General features: G+C 44.9%; 1 protein-coding gene across 1 annotated transcript in view; it reads left to right on the forward strand.

Moving 5' to 3' along the window:
* Window positions 1-26659, forward strand: part of MAD1L1 (mitotic arrest deficient 1 like 1) — a 491032-nt gene that overhangs the window by 356979 nt on the left and 107394 nt on the right. The window contains exon 16 of the mRNA XM_004385925.2: window positions 17686-17893. Within this exon, the coding sequence (XP_004385982.1) occupies window positions 17686-17893 (208 nt within the window). The remainder of the gene's footprint in view (window positions 1-17685; window positions 17894-26659) is intronic.

Consider the following 26659-nt stretch of genomic DNA (forward strand, 5'->3'; position numbering starts at 1 on the left):
TTTGGGCATAGGGCAGAAGGTTGGGGCAGCTGCCCCGACCCTGCTGGACCAAGCAAGAGGGATAGAGGGAGAAGGCCCCACAGGCCTCTTCACAGTGAGGTCCCACTGGGTGGGTGTGGAAGGCCAGCTCGGTTCTCCTGTTTAGCTCGACCACTCACACTATCCTGCGTGAGTCTGAGACCCAGGGCAGCCGGCGGGGCCAGAACCTCACTCCCATCATGGAGATGAAAATGGAAGGGCCCAGGGTGGCTGGGGGTTCAGACCCCCACTCCCATCACAGAGGTGAAGATGTGGGGGCCCAGGGCAGTGAGGAGGCCAGACTGGGTTGCAGAGCTGTAGGGGGACAGGGAGGGACTGCCTGTCCCTGCCCCTGACTCTGAGTCCGGGTCAGGGTCCCAGGTGGCCTGACACAAACATCACTGAGTCTCCACACCATTCTCTGCCCTTGGAGGGGTGATAGGCCATCCGTCCACCAACCCTAAGTCTGGGTAAGGGAATTTCCCCAACTGGGCCAGCCCCGAGGAACCAGCCATGGGGCACCACACACCTGCAGAGCGCAGCCTGTGGCCAGTTGATTTGGGGACGTGCTTCCCTCCGCACTACCTCCAAATTGAAGAGTGAGCCTGAGGCAGGTCTGCCGACACTGCCTCACACAGGCTCGGGTCCAAGGGATCAGCTCCTAGGCTGGTGCCCCACTTCCAGGAGAAGGAGCCTGGCCCAATCCAGGACATCATGGAAATGCTCATAGGACAGAGACAGTGCCCAAGGACACCACTGGATGCAACCCCAAGCTCCCAAGCTGAGGCCAGGTTCTCCCTCCCCACACGTGGCCATAACTGTGGAAAGTTCCTTGTCACATCTTCATGCACAGCACCCCACTCAGGAGACAGTGGAAAGGCCAGCCACAGAGACGGAGCTGCCTGGGTAGATCCTCGTGTAGACCTCCATTTCGCCCCAGGCTTGGCCACTGACTGTCTTTGGCCAGCGGAACATCGGCAGATGCAGTGTCCTGAGCTTGCCCTCCTGCAGCACTGCCTGGAGATTCCATCTCTTGAAGGATGCCAGGCTGAAGGGAGGACCTCATGCCTCCAGCCCCTCCGGCCTTACCTGCTGATTGCAGTTGTGTGAAGGGGCCAAGTGAGACCCACAGAAGAATCACAGACAACCACAGGACTGAGAAGTAAATCATGGTGCTGGAAGCCACTGCATTCTGTGTGGTTTGTATGGAGCACAAAGAATAGATATAGTCCCTGGAGGAGGCCACGAGAGAAACAAGATGAGGGACCAAGTCTAACACCACCAGCCTTTAGACCTTGAGGTCCAGGGGGAAAGTCCACCCAACCAGATGGCTGGCAGGATCCCTGGGTAGCAACTCTGGTCAACACCTTAGGATTCTCCTGAAGGTAAAGAAAGGGATGCTCATGCTCCAACCTGGGTGACAATGACAATAAAACATCAGCATCAGTCAACACTGCCAGAGCTCGTTTGCTGATGGCAGTGATGGAAAATCATAACATCCATGTGGTACTAGTGGAATTAAGGGTAGAAACATCCACTGGGCTGGCTGTCCAGGCCCCTCTGGCTGCTCCAGGGCTGTGGGGTTCACATCTTGGCACCCTGAAACCCATCAAGGCACACCAACAAAAAAGTGGGGGCTATGGATGGATAGGTGGGTGGATGGATGACTGGATGGGTGGGTGAGTGGGTGAAAGGGAGGAAGGATGGGTCAATGGGTGGGTGAATGGATGGATGGATGGGTGGGTGGATGCTGGATGGATGGATGGTAGATGGATGGGTAGATCGGTAGATGGGTGGGTGGATGATAGATGGATTAATGGATGGATTGATTAATGGGTAGATGGATTAATGGATAGATGCATTAATGGATGGATGTTGGGTGGGTGGGCGGATGATGAATGGATAGATGAATCAGATGAATTGATGGATAGATGGATGGATGGCTAGATGTATAGATAGATTAATGAATGGATGGATGGATGGATAGAAGGATTAATGGATGGATAGGTTAATGGATGGATAGATGGGTTAATGGATGAGTGAGTGGGTTAATGGATGGGTGGGTAGATGGGTGGTTGAATAGATGAGTTGATGGATGGATTGATGGATGGATGGATAGGTTAGTGGATGGATGGATGGATAGATGATTTAATGGATGGTTGGGTAGGTTAATGGATGGGTGGAGGGATGGATGGGTGGGTGGGTGGGGATGATGGATGGATGGATGAGTTAATGGATAGGTGGGAGTGTAGGTGGCAAGGAGGGAGGGAGGAAATGAATGATCCCAAGGAAGTCAAGACCTTGGCCTAGAGTTACAGTGAGCTGATGAGTGAGTTGGGGCAGAGATAGAGCCAGGATTCTGAGTTTCACCTGGTGCCCCCACCCTTACCCCTAGGTGGTCTCTAGAGGGCTCTGCCTTTTGGAGCATCAGGTGGAGAAAGTCCATTTACTTGAGAGTTTGCATCTGTTCAGACCTGCCCAGTTTACAGAGTACTCTTAGATGCTCATCCCCTCTCGTCCCCTAGCCATCCTGGAAAATGGGTTGCCTTCATTTCTAGGTGAAGGAGCTGCGGTCTGGAGGGCTCACCGTGACTGCTTCAGGCCACAGTCATGGGTGCAGGCCAGCTGCACACACCCGCCTGCACTCCTGTGTGTATGCTGGGCTCCTGGAAACCTGTGCCTGACTTTCACTGGCCTTGCTCAGCGGGCTCTCCGGGGAGGCTCGGGACATGGTGAGGGCCAGTGCTAATGAAGATGAGGCCAGAGGTTTGGTCCTGCATGGACATACTGGCTCTGCACAGACCACACTCTACCCCTGGCCAGGCCAGTATCCCTAGCCTACCACCTGCAGCCCCAATTAGGGGGTGACCCAGCAGCCCTGTGGCCGAGAGCCAGCCCTGGGGAGAGAGAGCTGCTGCAGCCTTGTCCTTTGCTAAGAGGGCAGCTTGAGTGCTGTGACCAGGTCTGCGTTGGTCACTAGCATACAGAACAATCCCTAACGTGGCCCAGGCCCTGGGTCTCCAGGCCTTGCTCACTCGTTTCCACCTGTAGATTCCACGGTGTGTCATTTCTCCCGGGTTCTTCTGATGTTTGAAAGCCTTCCGGTTTTGTGTCCACTGTCTCTGGAGAAGTTGGGTTAAGCCTTGCCTTCTCCATTTGATTCTTACATTTTCCCGCACACTGAAGGGCTTTCAACACCTAAAGTTGCTGTCAAGAGGGAAAACCACCCCCAAATGCTGGGTCTGTTGTCAGAAGTCTGTGTCGGGGAAAGTCGGTGCCCTTCCTGCCCACATGGTGGGTGAGTGGTGTGTAGTTTCCACGGCAGCGTCCCACACAGGGAGTTCAGTGTCACCAGGGCTGCTATATGGCAGACAATAGGCTTTACCACAGCCCGCCCGAGGGGATGGCACTGCCTTCCTTGTGTACAAGGAGGGGAAGCTCAGGCCAGTAGGGCCCAGCACTTAGCCAAGTCGCACTGGAGTGGGCCTCCTGACTGCTGTGTGTGTTCCTCTCTCGCCTCCTGCTCAGTGGCCTTCCTCCTGAAATGTCAGCAGTGCCAAATCTTGGGAGGAGGAGGATGAAGCCAGGGGCCTGGGTAAAGCCAACTCTGCAATCAACCACAGCCTGACCTGAGGGAAGGGGGTATCCCAGCCCCTCTGGCATAGAAAAGGGGCAACTGGGCCATCGTTCTGCCTCCTCCTTGTCTGGGTCAGCAGACTACAACCCCCAGGCCACATTGGCCACAACCTGCTCTGTACAGCCCATGAGCTACAAATCGTTTCTACATTTGTGTGCTTGTGGTAAAATGTATATCTAACCTAGCATTTGCCAATTCAACATTTTTTACATGTGCAATTCGTGGCGTTGATTACATTCATTATAATGTGCAACCATCATGTTTTTACATTTTTAAATGGTTGGGGGAAAACCATCAAAAGAGGAATGTCTTGTGGCACATGAAATGCAGGTTTACATTTCGTAAATAACGTTTCCTCAGCTTGAAGCCACCCTTCTTCATTTGTGTGTTGTCTGCGGCTGCTCCCACGCTGAAGTGGCAGGGCTGAGGTGTTGTGACAGAGGCCATGTGGCCCGCACAGCCTGAAATATTTACTCTCTGGCCTTTTACAGAAAGTGTTTGCCAACCCTATCCTCAGCCTTTTTCTTTTCCCTGAGTCTGGTGGCTCTGAGACTCTGGAGCAGGAGGGAAGGTGGGTGCAAGCCCAGCACCCACTCATTACACCTTCTGAGATGGGGTGGAGGGGCCGAGGGGTCTACAGGAAAGACCTCCCTTAGGCAGAAGACCTCGGAGTGAAGTCGTGTTCTGCCCCTACGTGACCGGGTGGCAGGGACAGGCCATTGAGACACAGGCCTCAGCCCCCAACCTGTGAGGCGGGGTTAATCATAGCCAATCCGAGGAGGACTTTGGGAGGATGCAAAGAAACAACCAAGGTAGCAGAACTGCAGACCCTCGGGGACTTCGGGCCTCAAGGTCTCATCTCTAGAATTCAGGGGTGGTTGACGAGGCCCCAAGGAAAGACCGTGTGTGTGTGTGTGTGTGTGTGTGTGTGTGTGTGTGTGTGTGTGTAGGTTGAGTCGGGGAAATCTTCAGGGAAACCGCCGCTCCTCCCGCGAGGCTGCACTCTGTTCCAGGACTCCCCCGCTCCCCAAGCAGCTGCAGCCACCTCTAGTGCATGTCCTTGTCCCCGAGCAGGAGCAGGGTTCACCACAGGCACGTATTGAATGGGTCCTGCTCCCTGCCACATATCTGGACAGTTATCCATGTCCATGCACAGCCTTTACAGCCACTGTGTGATGAGGGCATGACGTGAGGAAGTGCCTGTCGCTAGTCTGCCACTGTTGACTCTTGGTGGCATGTAATCAAAACCCAATGCAAATGAGCTTTCCAAAGGGGGAGTAGGGCAGGGTTAATTGATTCATGTAATTGGGACTTTGAGGGCAGAACTGTCCTTGAGCCTAAAAGGATCCAAGGACTTGTTCAACATGCATTTTTAAAACTTCTTTATTGAATAACACTATATATATACAGAAGGAGCCCTGGTGGCACAACAGTTAAGGGTTCAGCTGCTAATCCAAAGGTTGGTGGTTGAACCCACCCAACAGCTCTGTAGGAGAAAGACTTAGCAATCTGTTTCCATAAAGATTACAGACAAGAAAACCTTATGGGGCTGTTCTATGAGTCAGAATAAACTCAAAGGCACCCAACAATACGTACAGAAAGTGCACGGATCAGTTATAGGTTTCCACTAACTGAGCACATACATGTTACTAGCATCCAAATCAACAAACTGAACATCACAAACATCCCAGGGTCCCCTGACATTCCTTCCAACCCCTGCCCTGCTCCCGCAAAGGCAGGCCCTTTTCTAACTCCACAGAGCACGGATTACTTTTGCTGGTGTTGCTTCTGTATGTAAATGCATTGGTTGGTTCTGTGCGTAAATGTGTTTGTGCTGTTGTTTGTGTTTGTAGAGTGCCCATCCTCACTGAGGCATAATCTTCCATTGTGTGGTGATACCCCATGTTTTCCACGGACATTGATTACTTTCCACTGTGGAGCTGGGATGAAAAGCAAGGCCGTGAGCATTTTGGTCCAAGTCTCTTGGTGACAGATGTGCTTGTTTCTGAATTGCTGGGTCACAGGGGGTCACATATTCACCTTTAGTAGATATTGCCAGATGTTATTTCAATGTGCTCATACCAGTTTACATTCTTACCAGTGTGAGAGTTCTCGTTGCTCTGAACTCTCACCAATACTTGGTATTTTCCCTCTGTTCAGTTTTAAGCGTTCTGGTAGGGACCTTGAGTATCTCGATGGTGGTTTTGATTTTCATTTCTCCTGTAGTAGCGTCAAGAAAATAATCTGTATGAGATTTAAACAAGCAAGGTTTATTAAGGGCTCAAAGAACAATCTGAAACAGAAACTACATTGTCCACCGAAATGAAACCACAAAACCTGAGACATGATAATTACACAAATATTTTCATAAGGGTTTAGACAAAGAATGAGGCTACAATATTTGGATTGGTTTTCAGGAAATCAGGGCAGTTAGAGGGGGCCTTTCTCAAGGTGGGGGCTGGTTAGTGACGGGGGAATAACATATAGGTGGGCTTCAGTGACTGGCAACTTAGATTGCAGCAGTACATGAGGTGGGGCTACACGGAGAATCACAGGACAATGACAGGACATGCTGGTCTGGGAACATGCTATTAAAACTGTTTTCTCAAGCATGTCTTTTCCTGGGGTTTCATTGTAAAGTAGATTTTTTGATAATGCTGTGGTCAAGACCCTCTGGAAACAGGCTGTGACATTCTGCTTATGCTTAACTACGGAGAAGAATATTTCCTTTAGGGTATATTTTTTTAAGGATGACTACGGCTTAAGCACAGGAGTGAAAAACTGCTGTTTTAAAATGAAGTTTGTTCTCAGGCCTGGGCCAGGGTCCCCTACTTACTCTAAATACATCATATACTTTTGGGGGTTTCTCTCTCATTCCCTCCTTTTGAGCAAAGATTTCTGGGGAAATTCTTTGATCACACTTTAAAGAATACCTTCTTCTGCACGGACTTGGTGGGTGTCTGGATGGCCGCTTATCTATTATAAGCCTTTAAGACTCAAGGCACTATTATTCTTGGTAACCGGGCACTGTCCGAGATCTTCACTGTGCCATGGCTTTGGTATTTTCCTTCAGTGATATTCTTAGGTGAGAGAGAAACAAATCCACATTAGGAGGAACTGTTTGGTTATTCGAGGGAACTGGTCCAAGGAGTGAGCTCAGACTCATCTGAAAAATAGTTTTTTCAGTGTACATTATTATTCTCATAGGTAAAAGTTTAGTTTTCTGGGTCAGAACATTGGAGGTGACGGTCATACAGCATTTGACGGCTCTGATAATAATTACAATAACAACGTTGTTGTTGTAAGGTGTCATCAAGTTGGTTCCAACTCAGCGACCCTGTATACAACAGAACGAAACATTGCCCAGTCCTTCTTATGCTTGAGCCAATTGTTGCAGCCACTTTGTCAGTCCATCTCATTGAGGGTCTTCCTCTTTTTTGCTGACCTTCTACTTTACCAAGCATGATGTCCTTCTAGAGGGACTGGTCCCTGCTGATAACATTTCCAAAGTACACAAGATGAAGTCTTGCCATCCTCGCTTCTAAGGAGCATCCTGGCTGTACTTGCAAGACAGATTTGTTTGTTCTTCTGGCAGTCCATGGTATATTCATTATTCTTCGCCAAAGATATCAATTCTTCTTTGGTCTTCCTTATTCATTGTCCACCTGTCACATGCATGTGAGGCAATTGAGAATACCATGGCTTGGGTCAGGCGCACCTTAGTCCTCAAAGTGACATCTTTGATTTTTAATACTTCAGAGGGGTCTTTTGCAACAGATTTGCCCAATGCAGTATGCTATTTGATTTCTTGACTTCTCCTTCCATGGGTGTTGATTGTGGATCCAAGTAAAACGAAATCCTTGACAACTTCAGTCTTTTCTCTGTATAGGCCAGCTTCTTGGATTATTTGTTCAGCATAAAGATTGAATAAGTATGGTGAAAGGCTACAGCCTGATGCACACCTTTCCTGATTATAAAACAGGCAGTATCCCTTTGTTCTGTTTGAACGACTGCCTCTTTGGTCTATGTACAGGTTCCTCATAAGCACAATTACTTCCCATTCTTTGCAGTGTTATCCATAATTTGTTATGATCCACACAGTTGAATGCCTTTGCATAGTCAATAAAACACAGGTAGACATTTTTATGGTACTCTCTGCTTTCAGCGGAGCTCCATCTGACATCAGCAATGATATTGGTCAATCTACGTCCTCTTTTGAAACCAGCTTAAATTTCTGGCAGTTTCTTAGGTCAGTGTACTGCTGCAACCATTTTTTAATTATCTTCAGAAAAATTTTACTTGTGTGTGATATTAATGATATTATTTGATAATTTCTGCATTCCATTGGATCACCTTTCTTTGGAATGGGCACAAATATGGATCTCTTCTAGTCGGTTGGCCAGGCAGCTGTCCTCCAAATGTCTTGGCATATAGGAGTAAGAGCTTCCAGTGTTGCATCCGTTTTTTGAAACATCTCAATTGGTATTCCATCAATTTCTGGAGGCTTCTTTTTCGCCAGTGCCTTCAGTGTAGCTTGGACTTCTCCTTTCAGTACCATTGGTTCTTGATCATATGCTACCTCCTGATATAGTTAAATGTCAGCCAGTTCTATTTGGTACAGTGACTCTACATCTCTTCCATCTTCTTCTGATGCTTCCTGTGTCGTTCAGTATTTTGCACATAGAATCCTTCAGTATTGCAACTCTAGGTTTGAATTTTTTCTTTGGTACTTTCAGCTTGAGAAATGCCAAGAGCGCTCTTCCCTTTTGGTTTTCTAACTCCAAGTCTTTGCACATTTCATTATAATACTTTACTTTGAAATCTTCTGTTCAACTGTTTTACTTCATCATTTCTTCTATTTGCTTTAGCTACTCTACATTCAAGAGCAAGTTTCAGAGTCTTTTCTGACATCCGTTTTGGTCTTTTCTTTCTTTCCTGTCTTTGTAATGATCTTTTGCTTTCTTCATATATGATGTCCTTGATGTCATCCCACAACTCGTCTGGTCTTTGGTCATTAGCATTCAGTTCATCAAATCTGTTCTTGAGATGGTTTCTAAATTCAGGTGAGATATACTCAAGGTAGTATTTTGACTCTCATGGATTTTTTAAAATTTTCTTCAGCTTCAGCTTGAACTTGTATATGAGAAGTTGATGATCTGTTCTGCAGTCGGCCCCTGGCCTCATTCTGACTGATAATATTGAGCTTCTTCATCGTCTCTTTCCACAGATGTAGTCGATTTGATTCCTGTGGATTCCATCTGGTGAAGTCCACATGTATTGCTGTTTATGTTGCTGAAAAAGGTTATTTGCAATGAAGAAGTCATTGGTCTTGCAAAATTCTGTCATGTGATCTCTGGCATTGTTTCTATCACCAAGGCCATGTTTTCAAACTATCCTTCTTCTTTGTTTCCAACTTTCACATTCTAATCACCAATAGTTATCAATGCATCTTTATTGCATGTTTGATCAATTTCAGACCGCCGATATTGGTAAAAATCTTCAGTTTTTTCATCTTTGGCATTAGTGGTTGGTGTGTACATTCGAATAATAGTCCTATTAACTGGTCTTCCTTGTAGGCATATGGATATTATCCTATCACTGACAGTATTGTACTTCAGGACTGATTTGAAATGTTCTTTTTGATGATGAATATGATGTCATTCCTCTTCAATTTGTCATTCCCGGCATGGTAGACCATACGATTGTCTGATTCAAAATGGCCGTTACCAGTCCATTTCAACTTAGTAATACCTCGGATATCGATCTTCATGCATTCCATTTCACTTCTGATGACTTGAAATTTTCCCAGATTCATACTTCATACAGTCCACATTCTAATTATTAATGGCTATTTGCAGCTGTTTCTTCTCATTTTGAGTCCTGCCGCATCAGCATATGAAGGTCCCAAAAGCTTTACTCCATCCACATCATTAAGGTTGCCTCTGCTTTGAGGTAGCAGCTCTTCCACGGTCATATTTTGAGTGCCTTCCAACCTGAGGGGCTCATCTTCCGGCACTATCTCAGACAGTGTTCCTCTGCTACTCATAAGGTTTTCACTGGCTAATCTTTTTTGGAAGTAGACCGAACGTTTGGAAACTTAATAATCTTGATATATTCTTAATACATCTTCATAGTATCATATAGTCAGAATATATCAAGATTATTATGTTTCCAAACATTTGAATGGTAATAAAAACTTTATGGGTAAATGATGTGAATTCCCTAGTTAAAACCATTGGTTTTGATGATGCTAGATTTAAAAGAAACAAAGTTGCAACCAAGTTAGCAAATGAAATGATAAAATGATGACATAATATCATGTTCTTTTTGTTTAGTATCAGGCAAATATTAAACTCAAAGAAAATTTGGCCCTTTTCCTGGTTTGACAACATGTTTCATATAATTCATAACTTAATAAATAAATCCTTTTTTGCATTTTTCTTTATAAAACAAAAATAAATTCTTTGTGGCTTCCTACGACATTTTAAACTTGTCAGGAATTTGTCACAGATTACTGAGAATCAATACTTAAGTTATTTAAAGCAAATATTTTAAAAATAAAAACCTTAATTTTTTCAAAACCATGCGGCTTTGTTTTTGATTCAGGAATTTATTTTATCCTCCCCTTCTCTTCAAGGCAGATTCCATAAAGAATAAAATTAACCTTTCAACCTAGTAATTAAGGAAGATTTTGTTATCTTAACAGCGAGAAACCAATTCTTTGTTTCATATGCTATTTGACATTAAAGCTCTTAAAAATTCTTATGAATTAACCTATCAAATCTTCAGTTGCAATAAACAAGAACATCGATCATATCAAACAAAAATCTTTAATAAACTCTTCAAATTTCTTGCTTTTGTTATATATTTCTTATAGCATAATCTTTTAAGTGGCAAACACATTTACTATTAGACCCAAATACACATACCTGTATCTTTTCTTTGTAATATAAGGTTAGCCTTCCTTCCTTAGTGTCTTTCACTTTCTATTTAATTTTCTTTTGACCTTCTACAACTTTCTATATCCATCTATATTCTTTTGCTATGCTCTTCTCTTTTTTATCTTGGAACAACTATTCTTTCTTTTTAGGACAAAATTACTCTTTTTTTCTTTAACAAAACATATTCCATGTATTCAGTTCAACTTAAATTACTTAAAAAGATCTTGGAAACTGCTTTAAGCTGACATTATAAAATGTAAAAACTTTATCAGAGCTAATTTTCTTTTATTAATGCCTGGGAATATCAGGACTATGTAATTTATATAAATTCTGATTTGTGATTAAAATAAAGTAAGTTCTTTGAAGAAATGTTATACTGTAGTAATACTATCCAGAAGTAGATTATCACACTTTCATAATCTTATCTTCTGCATGCTTTATAGGATCCTTTAGAGAAACAATTTATCCTTTTTGTGTGCAGTTTTCAAATATACTAGTTTGTATCAAATTTTTTTCACAGTAGTTATGAGAAGCCTAGGCATACTAGGCAGTTATTGTAAGATTTAAAATCTGTATCATGAGGAGAAAAAAAAAAAACTAACAACTGCTAGCTAGTCTTTCTGAGACAGGACAAAAAACATAAACACAAATGAGACCAAAAAAAATTTACATAAATTTACTGTTCTTTGAGACCACCCTAAAGACCAGGCTTATACAATAACATACAAGGCAACAGATGGGGCATTCTTTTAAAACGAATTAATTTTGCCAGCTAGAGACCTAATCCTTTAATTTAAATATATTAGCCCCTCTAATTGGAAAGTACTTAAAAGTGGCAACTAACTTAACAGCCACCACTCGTTTTTCAGTTTGTCATACTGTGGTGGCTTGTGTGTTGCTATGATTCTGAAAGCTATGCCAACAATATTTTAAATACCAGTAGGGTCACCCATGGTGGACAGGTTTCAGCAGAGCTTCTAGACTAAGACTAGGAAGAAGGACCTGGCAGTCTACTTCTGAAAATATTGGCCAGTGAAAACCTTATGAATAACAACTGAACAGAAGATTTCACAGGGCTCTTCAAGAAAAAGTAAAGTATCATAATGAAATAAGCAACGACCTGGAGTTAGAAAACCAAAAGGGAAGAACACATTTAGCATTTCTCAAGCTGATAGAACTGAAGAAAAAATTCAAACCTTGAGTTGCAATATGGAAAGATTCTGTGGGCAAAATATTGAACAATGCAGGAAGCATCAAAAGAAGATGGAAAGAATATACAGAGTCACTATACCAAAGAGAATTGGTCAACATTTAACCCATTTCCAGAGGTAGCATATGATCAAGAACTGATGGTACTGAAAGAAGAAGTCCAAGCTGCACTGAAGGCATTGGCAAAAAACAAGGCTCACTTATCTATGCAAAGAAGATTGGAAGACAGCTACCTGGCCAACCTACTAGAAGAGATCCATATTTGTGCCCATTCCAAAGAAAGACGATCCAATAGAATGTGGAAATTATTGAACAATATCATTAATATCACACACAAGTAAAATTTTTCTGAAGATAATTTAAAAACAGTTGCAGCAGTACATCAACAGGAAACTACCAGAAATTCAATCTGGATTCAGAAGAGGACGTGGAATGAGGGATATCATTGCTGATGTCAGATGGATCTTGGCTGAAATCAGAGAATACCAGAAAGATGTTTACCTGTGTTTTATTGACTATGCAAAGTCATTCAACTGTGTGGATCATAACAAATGGTGGATAACATTGCGAAGAATGGGAATTCCAGAACACTTAATTGTGCTTATGAGGTACCTGTACATAGATCAAGAGGCAGTCTTTCAAATAGAACAAGGGGACACTGCGTGGTTTAAAATCAGGAAAGGTGTGCATCAGGAATGTATCCTTTCACCATATTTGTTGAATCTTTACGCTGAGCACATAATTCGAGAAGCTGGACTATACAAAGAAGAACGTGGCATCAGGATTGGAGGAAGATTTCATTAACAACCTGCGATGTGCAAATGACACAACCTTGCTTGCTGAAGGCAGAGGGGACTTGAAACACTGATGAAGATCAAACACTACAGCCTTCGGTATGGAGTACACTTCAACATAAAACAAAAATCCTCACAACTGGACCAATCAACAACATCATGTTAAATGGAGAGAAGATTGAAGTTGTCAAGGATTTCATTTTACTTGGATCCACAGTCAACACCCATGGAAGCAGCAGTCAAGAAATTAAACAACATATTGCATTAGGCAAGTCTGCTGCAAAAGACCTCTTTAAAGTGTTGAAAAGCAAAGATGTCACTTTGAGGACTAAGGTGCGCCAGACCCAAGCCCTGGTATTCTCAGCCACCTCCTATGTATGTGAAAACTCGACAGTGAATAAGGAAGACCAAAGAAGAATTGATGCCTTTGAATTATGATGTCGGCAAAAAATATCGAATATACCATGGACTGCCAGAAGAACGAACAAATCTGTCTTACAAGAAGTACAGCCAAGGTGCTCCTTGGAAGCGAGGATTGGGAGACTTCGTCTCACATAGTTTGAACATGTTATCAGGAGGGACCAGTCCCTGTAGAAGTACATCATACTTGGTAAAGTAGAGGGTCGGAGAAAGAGAGGACGATCCTCAACAAGATGCACTGACACAGTGGCTGCTGCAATGGCCTCAAACATAGCAACAATTGTGAGGATGGTGCAGAACCAGCCAGTGTTTTGTTCTGTTGTACATGGGGTCACTAAGAGTCAGAAGCAACTTGATGGCACCTAACAACAACAATTTAACAAACTGGTTTTAGAGAGTTCAAACAAAAATCTAAATACAAACAATCAAAAATAGTTATTTAACTAAGATGGTTTTAATTTAGAGGTCCCTAGATTTTCATCTGCTGCACAGAGAACTCAATTTGTTTAAGTCAAATACTAAATTCCCTGTAATGAATGCAGCCAGTGGCTAATTGGCACTCCCCAGGTTCACTAAGATAGCAACCACATGTGTGAAAAACAGTTAACCTTTGCTCTGGAATCTTTTACAAAAGGAGAAAAGGCACCTGAAAAACCTCAATGGGCATTTAGAGAAAACAGTAAGTTCACAGGCTGAGCCAAGCTGCATTTCAAAGTGGACATACTTGAGGAACCCATCAAACAGGTTTGATACCAAAGGGAAAGTAAAGAGACAAAAGGCAGTTAGTAAACCTTGGAGGACTACAAATGCAAAAGAAAGTGGAGGTCCTTAGTCCCAAAAGTCTTACCCTGAGATGACCCCAAGAGCTGGGAGTGGATCGAGACCTTGCCCGACATTCCACATTTCCCTCCTGGAGTTGTCGCAGGCAAGTTACCTTTGGATCCCACATATACTGACACCAGAAATGTAGTAGCATCAAGAAATAGTCTGTATGAGATTAAAACAAGCAAGGTTTATTAAGGGCTCAAAGAATGATTCGAACCGGGCACTATATGGAAATGAAACCACGGAAACCAAGGCACGGTAATCACACAAATATTTTTATAGGGTTTAGACAAAGAATGGGCCTACAATATCTGGATTAATTTTCAGTAAATTAGGGAAGTTAGAGGTGGGCTTTCTCAGGGTGCGGGGGGGTGCTGGTTAGTGATTGGGGGAATAATAAATAGGTGGGCTTCAGTGATTGCCAATTTATCTTAGATTGCAGCAGTACGTGCAGGTGGGGGTACACGGGGAAATCACAGGACAATGACGACATGCCGATCTGGGAAGCTGCTATTAAAACTGTTTTCTCAAGCATGTCTTTTCCTGGGTTCCATTGTAAAGGAGATGTTTTGATAATGCTGTGGTCAAGACCCTCTGGGAACAGGCTGTGACATCCTGCTTCTGTTTGACCACAGAGAAGAATACTTCCTTTAGGGTATTTTTTTTTTAAGGATGACTAAAGATTAAGCACAGGAGAGAAAAACTGCTGTATTAAAATGAGGTTTGTTCTCAGGCCTGGGCCAGGGTCCCCTACTTATTCCAAATGCCTCGTATACTTTTGACGTTCTCTTGCTCTGATGATTAATAAATTTAAGCACCTTCTCGTGTGTTCATTGGCTCTTTGTATATCTTCTTTTGTGAAGTATCTGTTCAAGTTTTTGCCCATTTTTAAATTGAATTGTCTGACTTTTTATTAATTTTTATGAGCTATTTATATGTTGTAGATATGAATCCTTTGTCAGATATCTTCTCCCACTCTGTCAGTTGCCTTTTCACTCTTTTGATGAATAGAAGTTCTTAACTTTGATACAGTCCGGTTAATTTATATATTTTTTCCTTTATGATAAGCACGTTTTGAATCTTGTGTAAGAAATCTTTGTCTACTGCAAAGTCGTGAAGATAGTCTCTTTTCTTTTAAAATGTTATTGTCTTACCTTTTATATTTACATTTGCATTCTCCATGGAGTTAGTTTTTGTGTATGGTGTGAGGGCAAGGTCAAGATCAAATGGGTTTCCAGTCGATCCTTTGCCATTTATTGAGAAAGTCATCCTCTCCGCACTGCACTGCTATGTGTCCTTTGTCATAAATCAGGTAACTATAGATGTGTCTGTTTCTGGACTCTACGTCCCGTTGGTCAGTGTGTCTGTTCTTGCTCCAGTCTACATGCTTACTGACCACAGATGTATCCTATGCCATGATATCTGGTAGGGTAAGTCTTCCAGCTATGTTCTTCTCCTTCAGGATTGCCATGGCTAGTCTTGGCCCTGTGGGGTTTTTTAAAAATAATTTATTTTATTTATTTTTGTTGAAAATATACACACAAAGCATACACCAGTTCAACAATTTCTATACATACAGTTCAGTGACATTGATTACACTTCTTCAAGTTGTGCAACCATTCTTACCCTCCTTTTCCAAATTATTCCTCCAATGTTAACATAAACTCACTGCCCCCTTAGCTTCGTATCTAACCTCTTGAGTTGTTGTTATCAATCTGATCCCATATAGATAGTCCTTTAAAAGAGCACAATGCTTAAGGCAGACATTCTTTACTAATTAAGCTAAACTATTGTTTGGTTTAAAGAAAACTTCTTTCGTGTGAATTTTAGCCCCTTCAGCACACATTCATTAAACACCCACAGTTATAACTGACCCCCTTCACTCTCAATCTCTGTCTAGCTAACCTTGTCTTTCCGCCATGGCAGGTGGGCTTCATCCAAGCTGGAAGGGGAAGAGATGAGAACGTCATCAGCAGCTTCAGAGTCTCATCATCCCAGCCAGCAGCCCTCAGTGGAAAGAGAAGGCTTCCCTTCCCCAGCATCTGAATATAAAATCTCAGGGAAAAGCTGTGATTGGTCCAGCTTCGATCGCAGATCCACCTCTTAAACAATTCCGTGTGGTCAGGCAGAAGGGGAGTCAATGGTTGTCTAGGCCAAGTCGTGTCCATTCATGTTGTTATTGTTGTTAGGTGTCATCAGGTCGATTCCAACTCATAGAAACCCCATGGGACAGTAGAACTGTCCCATTGGGTTTCCTAGGCTGTGATGTTTACGGGAGCAGATCGCCAGCTCTTTCTCCCACGGAGCCACTGGGTGCTTAACCGTTGCACCACCGGGGCTCCTCCAAAGAACGCTAGTTTCTTTTCTTGGAGAATGATGTTTAGAAACAGAGATCTGAGTGCTGGATGTGTTCATTGTTATCAGGATATTGTTGCTTCTAGGTCCTCTCAGCTAAAAGAGGCAGGAAATACATATGTGTAGATTAGCCCTTGTATGTGCACATATCTCTAAGTATTTCTACGTGAACAAACTGTGTCTGTATTGAATTAAACGTGACCTCAGAGTGATGTCTCCAACTCTGACCCGTTACCACATGGACCGTTTTAGTCTCCTTGCCTTATCTGTACACTCCCACACTAACAGTGAGTCCCAGCCCAGAGGAGCCTGAGGACACATGATGACTAAATGTGACATGGCATCCTGGATGGGTCCTGCGGCAGAAAAGGGGCCTTCAGTAAAAACTAAGGAAACTTGAAGGAAGGATAGACTTTAGATAATAGTAACGGATCAGCATTGGCTCATTATTTGTAACAGATGTGCCACACTAGTGTAACGTGCTGATAATGGGAAACTGAGTGTGGGGTATGTGGGAGCTCTCTGCACTACTTCACAAAGTTTCTGTAAACCTAAAGCCCTTCTAAGGATGACGGTTATTGTTATTTTTTAAAGTCCAGAAGCCCCTCTCTGAAGGTGTTTCAGACCGAGGGTCGATGTGGCATCCCAGGGACCATAGCACATGGCAGCAGGGTCCAGAACCTGAGAATATTGCCAACAGCGTGTTTAAAATTGTGGCGCATTTTAAACAGGCATCCACCACAGTTTGGTTTTACAGCTGGTATTTGATAAGGTGAAGAGAAGGGGCCTCATGGGTATTGAGTTCATCAGTGTTGCAGGCAGGGTGTTAGTGGGGCCTTTCTTTCTTTCTTTAATGTTATTGTATTGTTGGTGAAAGTATACGTAGCAAAAACAGGTTCCCATTCAGCAGTTTTTAATGTTCGACGACACTGGTTACGTTCTTCAGTTTGTGTCACCATTCTCGTTATTCGTAGTTGTTCCATTCCCATTAACTTCGTCTCACTGCCTCCGACCTCCCCATCCGTGGTTTAGAGTAACTGTTGTCCTTTTGGTCTCATGTGTGTAATTTTTTAAAGGAGCACAGTACTCAAGTGTGACATCCTTTACTTTTTGGAGTGTCTTGGGGCTGTAGTCTTGGGGAGTCCTCCAGTCTCAATGGCTCCAGTAAGTCTGGCTTCTTTCGTGGGGTCTCTTCTTTGTCTCCCCACCCCCATTTATTCCTCACAACAGCTCTGCCAGATAAGTGGCAGCAGCTTTGCCCTTGATGGATGCAGAGCCCAGAGCCCTCAGTGTTGAGTTGCACCTGACAGTAGGTGATGCTAAGGCCCACACCCGCTGCCGGACCCTGGTGCTAGACTTGCCCCCGCTGCCAGCAGACCCTCCACACACAGGGCTGGGTGGATACCAGGCTTGTAAACCCCTGTGTGCTCTCTCCTGTGTGGGTTTGGTCACCAGCCTCGGTGACCCGGTGCCTGTCTCTCTGCAGGGCGACTACAACCAGAGCCGGACCAAGGTGCTGCACCTGCGCATGAACCCAGCCAGTGCGGCCCGGCAGCGGCTCCGTGAGGACCAGGTGCAGCTGCAGGGGGAGTGTGAGCGACTGCGTGAGCTGGTGCACGCCCTGGAGCAGGGCAGCGCTGTCCCTGCCGACCTCGAAGGCACTGCGGGGCTGCCATCTGCCAAGGAGGTGACAGGTAAGCACTCCCCCCAGGATCCTGATATCCAGTGGGCAGGCCACCTCTGACGACTGCTCCCCATCCACTTGTCCGTCCTCAGTGACACCTGCATGGCTGCGGCTGTGGGAGGAGATCCGTGTTTCCCTACGGAGCCACCAAGCCTGTGACGGGCCTGTGACGGGGGCCTGTGACAGCATCTCCTGGTCTCCATGGCCAGAGGACTTGTGGCATTCCCCTGGGGGTGTACAGACAGGTCTCTTCAGCAGGAAAGAACTTGGCCTCAGCCAAAAAGCAAGCAGCTGAGATCTTTCCAGACTCTGAAACAAATTAATACCATTTATCAGTTTCTACGTGCCCGATTAATCCTGAGCAAACCCAATATGCCATGCGAACAGGCACCATCTCTCACTGATCAGAGAGCGTTTCCTGGAGCCTGGGGCACCCTTGCATCTTGGGAGGTATGGGGTGAAGGAGGCACCAGGAAGTCCTCACTTCTTTACGCTCCGGGTCTGTCAATCAAGCTGCAGCTTTGGGAGCGGGTGATTGTTACATAAAGTAGTGACAGCCGGGGTTGGTTCATGCTCCACAGTCTAGACAGTGTCACAGTTGCGAGTGCTGCCTGGGGAGGGTCTGTGCTGCCCGGAGTGCCAGGTACCCCTGAGCGCCCAGCCCCCCAGGACACCATGCACAGTCGGGACCCCAGGGGAGCCACAGGGCCGGGGAGCCCCTTGGGCCTGTCTGCTGATGAAGAGGGTATTGGCCATTCCTCGCAGCCGGGCTGAAAAGACCAATGCACCTCTGGCTCCCTGTTTGGTGGTGACCTCTGGCCTCGCCCTTGAGGACATGTGCAGGGTCATCTGGAGTTGGGACTGTTGGCTGCTCTTTTCTTGACATTTGCATCTTGCATCTGTGTTGCTTCTCATTCTGAAAGCCATTTCTCACTTCCTTCCATGTCCTTGTCACCACATCCCGTGAGAGAGGCAGGGATGTTGCCTCTGGGGGTATCCAATTTGGGGAGGGCAGCAACCCTCTTGTACTGCTTCCCCTGGTCATACTGGGGATGCTGCTCTCTGCCCTGGCCTGGTGGTGGAGTCTGGGGTCAAGCCGGGTCCCCTTCCTTTGCACGCATGTGTGCCTGTGTGCATCTGCATAAATGTGTGCATGTGTGCACATGTGCGTGAGTGCGTGTGTGTGCGTTCACCCTCCTGCATACACGCACACACTCACACACTCTTTCCACATCTCAAACCCAGCGTCTCCCATCTTAATGTGTTCAGAATTCTGGTTTTTTTTTTAAACCTATGTCCAGCAACTTACTGGGACCCTTATAATCCCACCCACCTTGTGTAGATCAGAACATGAAGCCACAGTAAGAAATGTGACTAAACAGTGCCCGAAGCAGAGCTCTCTTCATCCCCAGACCCCGTCCTGCTTTCAGGGTGGAACAGGAAACATTCCTGGCTCGGCCGTGAGGGCCCCTTAGAGCTGGAAACCCAGCTTCTGGCCTCAGAGGACTTGCTCTGCTCTCTCCCCATTCCAGTGGCCCCATGCTTCTGAATTCTCTCAGCCTCCCCCTTTTCAGCTCTCATCAGAGCCAGCTGCTTGAGGCCCCTGGCAGATAGAGAGCCCCGGAGTCCAGCACATTAGAGCAGACAGGGCTCCTGGACAGCTCTTCCCAGGACAGCAAATGGATTTCCTCTCAGTACCAGGCTGATGGATGGCACTAGCTGCCTGAGTGCTGGGCTGAGGATTCTCGGGCCAAGTCCAGGCTTAGTAGCAAAGGTTGCCCTGCTTGGCAGTGTCTGTGGTGGCCTAGGGGGCTGGGGCCGGCAGCTGTGCACTCTTCTCCCACTGGATCCCACTCCTCAGGTGCAAGTGGGACCCAAAGCTCTAAGTAAAGGGCAGAGGTGCTCTCGCAGGGCCGCCCTCCAGGTGGTGGCAGTGCCAGGTCCTTCCAGAGTCCTCCACCACCATGTGGAATCCTGCCTGTTCATCACCTCAGGTCAGAAGGCCTGACTTTCTGTTTCCCACCAGTCCTCCTTCCAGCCACGACACCATCTCCCACCTCGGGCTGTCTGTGTGGGCCTTTTTAGGTGACTCTTTACTCAGTGATGGGCTCGCAGAAGGGTCCCCTTGCTAGCCTCAGATATGACAGGCCAGCACCCTGCTCCTTTGCCAGTTTCTTTATTTATCCAGGAAGGCTTGTTAAGCACCTCCTGCCTCCCAGCTCTATGCTCAGCCCTGGGCCTCAAGGGCGTGAGCAAGGCCCAGGGAAGCCCTGAGTCTGGAGGGGGTCAGCCAGGAGGATGTGGAGGAGGTGCTTCTGTGGCACTCAAAGGGAAGCACTGAGGCGCTTCCCAAGGGAAGGGGCTTTCCTTGAACCTCAAGAATGCATCTGGTCTGAGTTCACCAGTGTCATGCTCCACCAGACCAGCGGCAGGAGTGGATTCAAGGGGCACAGGTCAGATTCCAAAAAAGAGGTAGAAAAAGCCAGGTTGATGAGATGTAGTTTTATTAGGGAACTTACAGACAGAGGTTGGCACCAAGATGCAGGGTATGCATTTATACACCTTGTGCTTACACGTAAGGATACGTGCAGGGGACCCAGGAAAAACATGTCTAATCTACAATGGATGGTGTTGTTTTTGTACTGGTTAATGGGTTGCAATTGACGTTACCATGGAGTCAGGTGTTTGGTGTGTTTTTTCCTGGCCCAGGTCACTGTTTAGTCAGGTACTCTGGTTCTCTCACAGAGTGCTCTGCAGGCAGGATCTATGTTGTTTTTTGTTCATGGCCCTCACAGCCTGGAAGCCAGGGTGGCCAGGCATGGGCAGAGAAGCAGAGAGAGCCACTTCATCTGTGGGGAGCGGCCATGCATGAGGGTGGGAGGGTCAGGCCAGGACCATGGGCACTGGCAGTGAGGGCCTCATGAGCTCACATGTCCGCTCGCCCGCTTTCCTGAGACACCTTTAAAATCACATCTGGTGGCAGAGGAGGGGGAGTGTGGTCTTTAAAGACTTAAACCTGCAAAGAAAGAGAAAACACACAGCAAACATTTTGAAATCTAGAAAGTGGATGGATGAATGACTGAATGACTTAGCAGATTGCAGAAAGCTGGATTCTGAGTTGGGAGTGGGTAGGCCAAGAGCCAATCTGATCTGTGCAGGGAACTCCCTGCAGGCCTGGGAACCAGAGGCAGTGCTAGTGGAGGGAGACTGCAGGCGGAAATGAGGAGGGTTAGGTGGCTGGTCCAGAGTTTAATTGAGGGACAGACAGTTTCTAGATTTTCCACCCAGCTTTCTTCAGTGGGCTATTGCCTCCCTTACCCCGCAACAAAAATAAAAATTAACGATTAGTTCTCTTGGAGAAGCAATTGTCAAGGTGGGGCCCCAGACAGCAGCAGCACCCTGAAATGTGCTGGAACTGCAAACTCTTGGGCTCAGGCTCAGACCTCCTGCTGTCCATGCTAAGAAGTCCTGCAGTGGTTCTGACACTGGCTCAGGCTTGCGAGCCACTGCTTGTGACAGAGTGTGTCAGAGCACCCACAGGCAAGGCACAGTGTAGGGCAGAGAGCTGAACAGGAACCCAGAGTCCCTGAATTCCCCCTGCCCCGCCCAAACCTCTTCCTCGTTCATCCTCAGATACTGCGGCCAAGGGTACACCCTCTGGGCAGGAGGTCAGAAGGCTTTTCTCTGGGAGTTCTGAACAGCCCAAGAAAACAGACCTAAAGGCACTGACACTGAGTGGGGAGGGCAGTCCCCAGCTAAATAGCTGCACCAGATCACTCTGTGGCGAAACCTCCTGTGGACGAGCTTTCTTCTCCTGCTCAGATATCCCCGTGTGCCTTCTAATGCCCCACTTCTAATTATGAGACACCCTAATTTACCAGGGTTCTCAGACATTTGCAAAAAGGACGTCCAGCATGAAAGGCAAAGGCCAAAGTAAACAAGTAGAAAAATGTAACTTGGAGAAGAAAATCTTCTTAAAAATTGTATCACGTATATCTCAGAGGTCTGAGAAAGGATATTTCAGTGAGACAAGAACAAGATACTTAAAAAACCCTTCAGAGAGCAAAAATGAGCCCTTAGAAATTAAAAATACTGAGTTAAATGAGAAACTAAATAGAATTTGTAAATCAAATCTATAAGATAAAATTGATTTATAAGCTAAATCTGATTGATAAGATAATATTGAGAAAGTTTCTCTAAGAAACTTAGAGACAGTGGGATGGAAACACAAAGACAGTGAGATGGAAACACAAAGACAGTGAGATGGAAACAGGGGAGAAAAGGTAAGAAAATTAGAGGACCAGCCCATAAGGTCCAATATCTGGATGAAAGGAGCTCCAGAAAGCAAGAACAGGGAAAACAGAGGAAACCCTCAATGAAATCTTTCTAAGAATGTTTCACAGAATGAAGTGTTGGCCTTCTATATTGTGCTAGATACTCAGTAGGTCCTTTTGATGAATGAAAATGGACTGACCCTCCAATAGACATCATCATGAAACTTCAGAACATCGGGGACAAAGAGGTGATCCTGTAAACTTCCAGAGAGGAAAAAAATAGGTCACTCATCAAAAGATCAGAAATCAGAATGGCTTAATACTTCTTCTACAGCAACACTGGAAGCTAAAAAGCCATGGAGCATTTTCTAAAGGAAAATGATTTGCAGCTTAGAATTCTCTGCCTGCTTAAACTCTCAGTGAAGACTGAGGGAAGAATTAAGTATATTTTCAGATGTTCATGGTCTTAATAAATTCACTTCCCATCTACTCTTTCTCAAAAAGCTAGTGGAGGACGTGCTTCAGCAAAACAAGGGAGTGAACCGTAAAAGAAGACATGAAATATGGAAAACAGGAGCTTTACCCTGGGAGAGGAGTGAAGGGAGACCCCAGGACAGCAGGCCTTGAGAGCAACTGGTGTAGGTTGGAACTGATCAGAAGGTTCTGGGACAAAACCTTGAAAACTGGATTTACAGGAGGTGGGGCCAAGATGGCGGAGTAGTCAGACGCTTCCGGTGGACCCTTTTACAACAAAGACCTGAAAAAACAAGTGAATCAATTGGATATGACAATCTAGGAGTCCTGAACATCAAAGGCAAAGTTGAGCAACCAAACTGAGTGGCAGGGGGAGGGAGAGACAGTTCAGAAGCAGTGAGGAGTTGCCAGACCTGACCCGGCGAGAGCCTGAGCCCTTCAGGCCTGATCAGCTCATGGGTGAGCGGTGAGGCAGGCAAGCGGCGGTGCTCAGGAGGTGTATTCTGCACCAGGAGATACCCAGCAGCAGAGAGTCTACTCAGCCACACAGAAACATGAGAAGAAGCCCTCGATCGGCAAATGTAAGTACTTGCGTGTGGCCTACCGCATGGATCAAAAACACCCCCCTTAGGGAAAAACCTTTCTCCCACTTACCTCCCCACTCCCCGCTCTGCACTGAGTCCTGGACTGGCTTCAGCAATTGCCAGGTCCCCTGGGATGGAATTAGGATCTGTCACACACCCTGAGCCATTCTCCCGGCCTTGAAAAGCGAACAAATTAACGAACGGGGAAAAAATAAACTGCTGGCTCCCCTAAGCCAGGAATTCTGGGTAGGCAAAGCTCCTTTGCCTAGGCACAGGCATAAAGGATCCACAGACACTGAATGCCTTTCCCCCTGCATAGACTTGTGTGGGCCCATTTCAACAGTGTGGGCCCTCATTACCACAGTGCAACAGGGTATATACCGGAAGTCTAACTGCAACTGTTCCAGCTGTGAAATGGCAGGTTCATGACATTTGACACTGCTCTGCCCAATAAGCAGGGTCTTCACCTACCCAGATCAGGGGCCTGAGGACTGGTGGCTCCACCCACGCCACCTAACCACCTGCAGTAGGGGCCCAAGAATAAAAGGTGCCCCCCCCAGTCCTTACAGCCAACAGCTTTGGGTGCTTATAGTCCGGATGCAAAACCCACCCATCTACGCACTCTAGGGAGCAGGGACACGCCTTCCTCCTAGACACTTGGGAGCGGCTGTCAGCCCCCTGACTTGCTCAGAGTGTATCCCCCTGCTGCAGCCAGATGCCTGTGCCTACATCAATCACCGATGCCTGTCTAGGACTGTAGATGAGAGCCTGTACCACACACTTGGTGGCTATCTACCTGGCCACCTGAGCTGAATCCGTACAGGGGGAGTGGGCAGACTCCTGAGCTCACATACCTAGTAACAGCTCTAACTACCTGGTGACAGGACATTAGAGCTTCAAAGGTGCCGATAATCAAACTAGCTTATATGAGCAGCCTATTTGGGCATATCAAAACAAAACAAAAAAACTAGGACATAGTCACCAAACATAAATAAATACAATAACTTATTAATGGCTCAGAGACAACAGTCAATATCAGATCACATAAAGAGGCAATCCATGATGGCTTCAGCAAGCTCCCAAAATAAAGAATCTAGAAATTTTCCAGAGGAGGAAAATTTCTTGGAATTACCGGCAGCAGGATACAAAATACTAATATACAGAACTCTTCAAGAGATTAGGAAGGAAATTAATCAAAATGCAGAACATGCAATAGATAAAATTAAAAAGATTAGAGAAGAGCATAATGACAAATTTAACAGGCTGCAAGAATCCATTTAGAGACAGCAATCAGAAATCCAGAAGATTAACAATAAAATATCAGAATTAGACAACTTAATAGAAAGTCATAGGAGCAGAATTGAGGTAGTGGAAGTCAGAATTAGTGAGACTGAAGATAAAGCACTTGACAGCAATTTATTTGAGGAAAAATTAGACAAAAGGAGTAAAAAAAAGTGAAGAAACCCTAAGAATTATGTGGGATTCTATCAAGAGGAATAACCTACGAGTGACTGGAGTACCAGAACGGGGGGGATAACAGAAAATACAGAGAGAATTGTTGAAGATTTGTTGGCAGAAAACTTCCATGATATCATGAAAGATGAGAAGATATCTACCAAGGTGCTCATCGAACCCCACATAAGGTAGATCCCCCAAAAAAAGTCACCAAGACGTAATCAAACTTGCCAAAACCAAAGATAAAGAGACAATTTTAAGAGCGGCTAGGGATAAACGAAAAGTCATCTACAAAGGAGAGTCAATAAGAATAAGCTTCGACTACTCAGCAGAAACCACGTAGGCAAGAAGGCAATGGGATGACATATATAAAGGAAAAGAATTGCCAGCCAAGAATTATATATCCAGCAAAACTGTCTCTCAAATATGATGGTGAAATTAGGACATTTCCAGATAAACGGAAGTTTAGGGAATTTGCAAAAACCAAACCAAATTACAAGAAATACTAAAGGGAGTCCTCTGGTTAGAAAATCAATAACATCAGATAACAACCCAAGACTAGAACCAGGACAGAGCAACCAGATATCAAGCCAGATAGGGAAGTCACAAAAATAAACCAAAGCTAAAACACTGAAAATAGGAAAACAGATGTCAGTATGTAAAAGATGACAACATTAAAACAAAAAAGAGGGACTTAAAAAATATAGACATAGATTTTTCGTATGGAGAGGAAGTCAAGGTGATATAAAGAAATAGAAGACTGGAATAAACTTAGAAAAATAGGGGTTAATATTAAGGTAACCACAAAGGAAAAAGAATAAAAAACTAGAAAAATATAAAGACTCAGCAAATACAAAATCAACAACAATGAAAAAGATGAAAAGAAAATAGACAAAAATGACTCAGCACAGAAAATTAAGTGGAAAAAAGAAACTGTGAACACACACAAAAAGACATCAAAGTGACAGCACTAAACTCATACCTATCAATAATCACGCTGAATGTGAATGGACTAAATGCAGCAATAAAGAGGCAGAGAGTGGCAGATTAGATAAAAAAACATGATCTGTCTATATGCTGCCTACAAGAGACACACCTTAGAGTAAAAGACACAAACAAACTAAAACTCAAAGGATGGAAAAAAATATATCAAGGAAACAACACTCAAAAAAGAGCAGAAGTGGCAATATTAATCTCTGACAAAATAGACCTTAAAGTAAAATCCACCACAAAGGATAAGGAAGGACACTATATAATGATTAAAGGGGCAGTACACCAGGAGGACATAACTATAATAAATATTTACGCATCCAACGTCAGGGCTCCAGAGTGCATGAAACAAATTCTAACAGCATTGAAAAGAGAGACAGCTCCACAGTAGTAGTAGGAGACTTCAACACACCACTTTCGGTGAAGGACAGAACATCTAGAAAAAAGCTCAGCAAAGACACGGAAGAGCTAAATGCTGTAATCACCCAACTTGATCTCATAGACATATATTGAGCACTCTACCCAACAGCAGCCAAGTATACTTTCTTTTCCAGCACACATGGAACGTTCTCCAGAATAGACCACATATTAGGTCATAAAGCAAGCCTTAACAAAATCCAAAGCATCAAAATATTACAAAGCATCTTTTCTGACCATAAAGCCATAAAAGTAGAAATCAATAACGGAAAAGGCAAGGAAAAAAAATCAAATACATGGAAACTGAACAACACCTTGCTCAAAAACTACTGGGTTATAGAAGAAATTAAGGATGGAATAAAGAAATTTGTGGAATCAAATGAGAATGAAAACACATCCTACCAGAACCTTTGGGACACAGCAAAAGCCATGCGCAGAGGTCAGTTTGTAGCAATAAATGTACACATCCAAAAAAGAAGAAAGTGCCATAATCAAAACATTAACCCTACAACTGGAACAAGTAAAAAGAGAGCAGCAAAAGAAGCCCTTGGCTGCCAGAAGAAAGAAAATAATAAGAATTAG

The sequence above is a fragment of the Trichechus manatus genome, unplaced genomic scaffold (assembly GCF_000243295.1).
Source record: "Trichechus manatus latirostris isolate Lorelei unplaced genomic scaffold, TriManLat1.0 scaffold00151, whole genome shotgun sequence".
Lineage (NCBI taxonomy): Eukaryota > Metazoa > Chordata > Mammalia > Sirenia > Trichechidae > Trichechus > Trichechus manatus.